This window comes from Acyrthosiphon pisum, chromosome A1, assembly GCF_005508785.2.
Source record: "Acyrthosiphon pisum isolate AL4f chromosome A1, pea_aphid_22Mar2018_4r6ur, whole genome shotgun sequence".
Taxonomy (NCBI): Eukaryota; Metazoa; Arthropoda; class Insecta; order Hemiptera; family Aphididae; genus Acyrthosiphon; species Acyrthosiphon pisum.
The window spans coordinates 92,363,057-92,367,701 of record NC_042494.1 but is presented as its reverse complement, the minus strand read 5'-3'; the positions used below and the strand labels follow the sequence as shown (position 1 = coordinate 92,367,701).

General features: G+C 27.5%; 1 protein-coding gene across 1 annotated transcript; it reads right to left on the bottom strand.

Moving 5' to 3' along the window:
- Positions 1-297: 297 nt before the first annotated feature.
- Positions 298-1,035, bottom strand: LOC103308390. The gene has a single exon (XM_008181670.1). It carries the CDS (start codon positions 1,033-1,035, stop codon positions 298-300), a length of 738 nt encoding a protein of 245 aa, XP_008179892.1.
- Between the last annotated feature and the right edge of the window lie 3,610 nt (positions 1,036-4,645).

The window sequence follows — 4,645 nt, the reverse complement described above, 5'->3', positions numbered from 1 at the left end:
GTTATAATAATTTCATGATTTAAATAAAAAGGTCAAAATCATCAGTAATTTATTTTTTATGACACTTATTTATTTTTGAAACCTTGAATAATTTTTCAATCTCATTTCATCAACATTTGGCTTTTGTATTGAAACTATATTGGTCGGAATTCGCAAATTATCATCGATTGTACTTGTTTCTGTATTTATATTTTTACCTATTCTTGCATTAATTTTGATATTTTCAATTATAATTTGTCGCCAATTGTTTGATGGATTTTTGTAACGATTTTTTAATGTGTAACGGCCGATTGGCTTTTAAAAAACCAGCTTATCTCCTACGAGTGTTTTGTTTATGTTATAATTATGATTGAGAATGGCAATTATCGAACGTAAATACATTCCATCAAACTTGAGATGTATTCTTTTGGGCGTATATTTCAAGCGAACGTTGTGATAGGACTCCAAGCGACTAGTATGTACAAAAAGTTTTGCGTGTTGTAAATCTTTTAACAAATCTTTAGCCATAATAATGTTTTTTAACGCAAAGTAAGACTCACTATTAGGATGTATCCAAAGCTTTTTTTTTAAGTCTTTATTGTTTAACTTTTCGTGTTCACATTTTGTATTTTTGCCATTATCTTCCCATCCGTGCACATTACTAATGTGGTTAAGAACTGAAGTGAATTTTTCAACGAGTAATGATCCGTCACCGTTACAAGTTTGAGAGGACCCCCATAAATGGTTATTTAAAATATTTATGCTCGTTTTCCATAAATATGCATCTGGATATTTTTTGTCAAGTCCTTTCAATCTTTTCGACAAACTCTTAGACAAATGCCATACATCAAATTCATGTTCAATTTGAGGATATTTTGTACGTAAAAAATATCGAATACCTCTATGTCGTTCCGTTAGAAATAGTTCAATATTACAATTTTCTTCTTCAATTAATTTATCGATTAACGAATCGCAAGCTTTTCGTTCCAAATCCCCAGAATCCATACTTTTTTGGACTAAATTAAAATCAATTATTTTACTGCTATGCAAGTCCATTACTGAGTTACTGCAATATTTTGCGCAGAAACCTGGGGAATCAAATTGCCCATCTCCGGCCAACCAAATATTTTTAAGAATTTTTAATTACATTTAAATTGTCTTTTCGGTGTTCACGCCACATATCATTAATTACTGGACCTGTATGTAATTTAGTAATAAAGCCGTATGTTGTACGTGAAAAAAAAGCTAGATTTATTGATCGATAAAAAACTGACATTTGAGCGAATAAAATTCCCGAAAGCGTTAAAGCAGCTAATATTTTAATACGCGAACGGAACTATAATGTTTATAACTACGCATTATAAAAACATAATATAATATTATCAAATCGACAGACATCTTTTACTAGGTACTTATATAGAGTAGTAGGTAAAGTGATAACCTAAAGAAAATATGTGTTCAGCGGTGCAGCTAAAATTTAAACACCCCAAGCTCCTTTTATTTAAGACTTCAAATACTCACTTAGTATGCAATTTTATTTTTTAATGATCTTTATCGTCAGTAAATATTTTATTTTCTCAACTAGCATTTAAATTGTATTATACTATATATAGTAATGTATATTAAGCTGAATTGCCTATCCTCGTGGATGTTTGAAAACACGTAAGACGTAAACGTAGTTTCTTTTTTATCAAAGTGATGATTAAAAAATCGGCTGAGAAGCAGTACTTATATGGTACGCTGGCATTTCACCCACTTACAATCGTAGAGTATAAAAAGTATAAAGTTTAAACATTGTATAAAGTATTAACATCAAAAGGGATTTGAATACTGAAATTGGCTCAAAAAAATATTTAACACATTTGTCGTAGTAATAGTTTTGATAAACAATTTTATATAAAATAAAATTATTAAAAGTAATAAAAAAAATATTCTAACCGTTACAATTTAATATTGGAAATGTGGTTGGCAGATCCCCCTCTCCCCCCACGACTCAGAGAGTTACATAATTGTAACAAAGTTATCACCCCGAAAATTTGAACTCTAGTTGCTCCTATGCAAGATATACATATATAGTTTCCGATATAGGTATCATATATAATATAAATTGTTATTGTTAACTATATGAATATATCATATGAAATATGAATAATTATGGACAATAATTATTGTATAATATTATAATATTATTCCTTGATGTTTGCCAGTTTTTCGAGAAGAAGCATTATTATTTTTGTTTATCAAAAAGCCTTTGTCGATTTAGTGATTTTTCAGTTATTAGATACCTATAGGCCATGGGTACTATACCTCTAATATATAAATAGTAATTACTATTTACTTCGTTCGACGATGGGTTTCGTTTGGGTTTATTAATGAAATATTATTTTGCTGAAAACGCTATTCTAGTTATAGGCAAAGGTTTAACAATAATTCTGCTATCTTCGACATGTTCCTGTACATCGTGTTGTGGCAGTTTTATATTTTATATTTTATATATTATCTACGTATAGTTATATCAACATCTGTCTACTACCCGGGTGATCATTATATTATGATTTATTGTAATTTTATTGATTTTACATTTCATGGAAATATAATAAAATGAAATAATATTTCTTTAACTTTCTTCAATACATTTTGATATAATACCTATATATCAATGTTTTAAAATAATTATTCTATGACAATTAAGATATTATATTGTTTTTAGATATAGATACTGCACACTATAGACTAAAGACAACTAGTTGGTATGGATACTATACTACGCTATAGAAGCAATTATTTGTAATGTACTTTCATTAATTAACAAAAATGTTTTTTCAATTAGTTTTTAATGACTTAACCTCGTTTTGAACATATTTTGTGCTCGAAATTATTATTGATTTTAAATGTAATATCATTATATTACAGGTACCGGTTTCATGTGATACATTTTGCGCACGAACGAGTGTTTTCACGTATCATATTTATCACAATATTAAAAAATATCTACCTATGCGTTTTATTTGGAAAATAATTTGACCACAGAAGTTTGGTCACAGTTTTGATTTTACTAGTCTTCTATATATACCTACACGAATAAGTGCACAAAAAGAAAAATTTGTGGTTTTAATGTCACGTATATAAATTATTATTGACCGATATTTATGCTTCACAAAAAATCATAAATAACTGATGAGTATTATTTAAAAAATGCAATTTAAGATTTTTACTTAATTGTCACAAGAAGTTGGTAAAATTTAACCAAATGTTGAAAGTGAAACATAACATGACATATATTTAATTTTAAATTGCAAGTCCACATATTATTATATATTACGATGGTATTAATATGTTATTACAATATTATGGTTTATAACAATATAATTTCAGTAGTTTAGTACAATTTTTGTACAATCCCACATCAATTAATTTATCCCAAATCGATAAATTATTGCTAATATATATTTTTTTAATTTCATAGAAACAGGTTTTATTAAGATTACATACATTTTTTTTTTTAAATTCTCTAATCTCTTATAAGTTATAACTAATACTATAATAGATTCGCATTTTAAATTGTGCATATACAAATTTAACCTACCTACTGAAAGTGTATCATTATGATATTAAATTATTATATTTCTTTAGCATAAAGAATGACTATATAAGACATACATAATATTTGTACAATTAAATTTCTCATCGTGACAAAAGACTGAGTATAATAATATAATAATACACTCGACTTTCTAAATCATTGAGTTCGAATTTCGGTTTTATCTGAAAACTTTTTTTTCTTTTAACTTTGAAAAACATAGCTTACTATATTACATTATTATATTTTGATTATTTTTCACGAACCACAGGGACTGGGTGGTGGACGCTTGCATAATAAATACAGACTATAAAGCAGGTACTGTAAACGAAAGCCTACAATAAAACAAAACAATACGGCATAATAAAAAATGATTATAATAATACATAATCTACAATGATTTTTCCTCCTTATACATATTTTATACTCTTTTGCTCGTCACGCTCGAGTGCTTGACGTACGACTTTAATGGAGATTGCTCGATGGATCAGTGAAAACACCGGAGAGTGGAGAGTGCAGTTTAATAAGGCTCAAGTCTTATAGCGCTCACGACATTTATAAATTATAAATAATAATAACCGCGAGTACCAACTTAAATAATACTCAGTGGCCATTGGGACAGAGCCATTACAGTCTACAGAAGTGATTGAAACAACAGAGATTATTATGAATAACCATTTTCGAAAGAATGTAAATTTAAATAAATCTGGAGATATTTTTTTTCTGTTTTTCCTCACTTAATTTTATTAACGATTTTCTAGCAGTTTTAAATATTTCAAACGGGTAATGGATTCTTTAAGATGATTTCTTTTTTTCTTTTCACAATATTCAAAGACGGGTTTTTACTCATAAATCCAAGCTCACATTACGCGTACCTACAAAGTACAAATCAACAATTTGTTACAGCAATTGTACATGTCACGAAAAAGTTAAATATTTCACAGTTCAATCACAATCATAATAATTTATTTAATCAAAAACTGATTTAATAATCGTCATTGTGTCCAATAAATATCGTATAATAGATATCTATTGTATCAAAAATCTAATGAGTATATCGTATTATAATTATTATTATTTATTTAT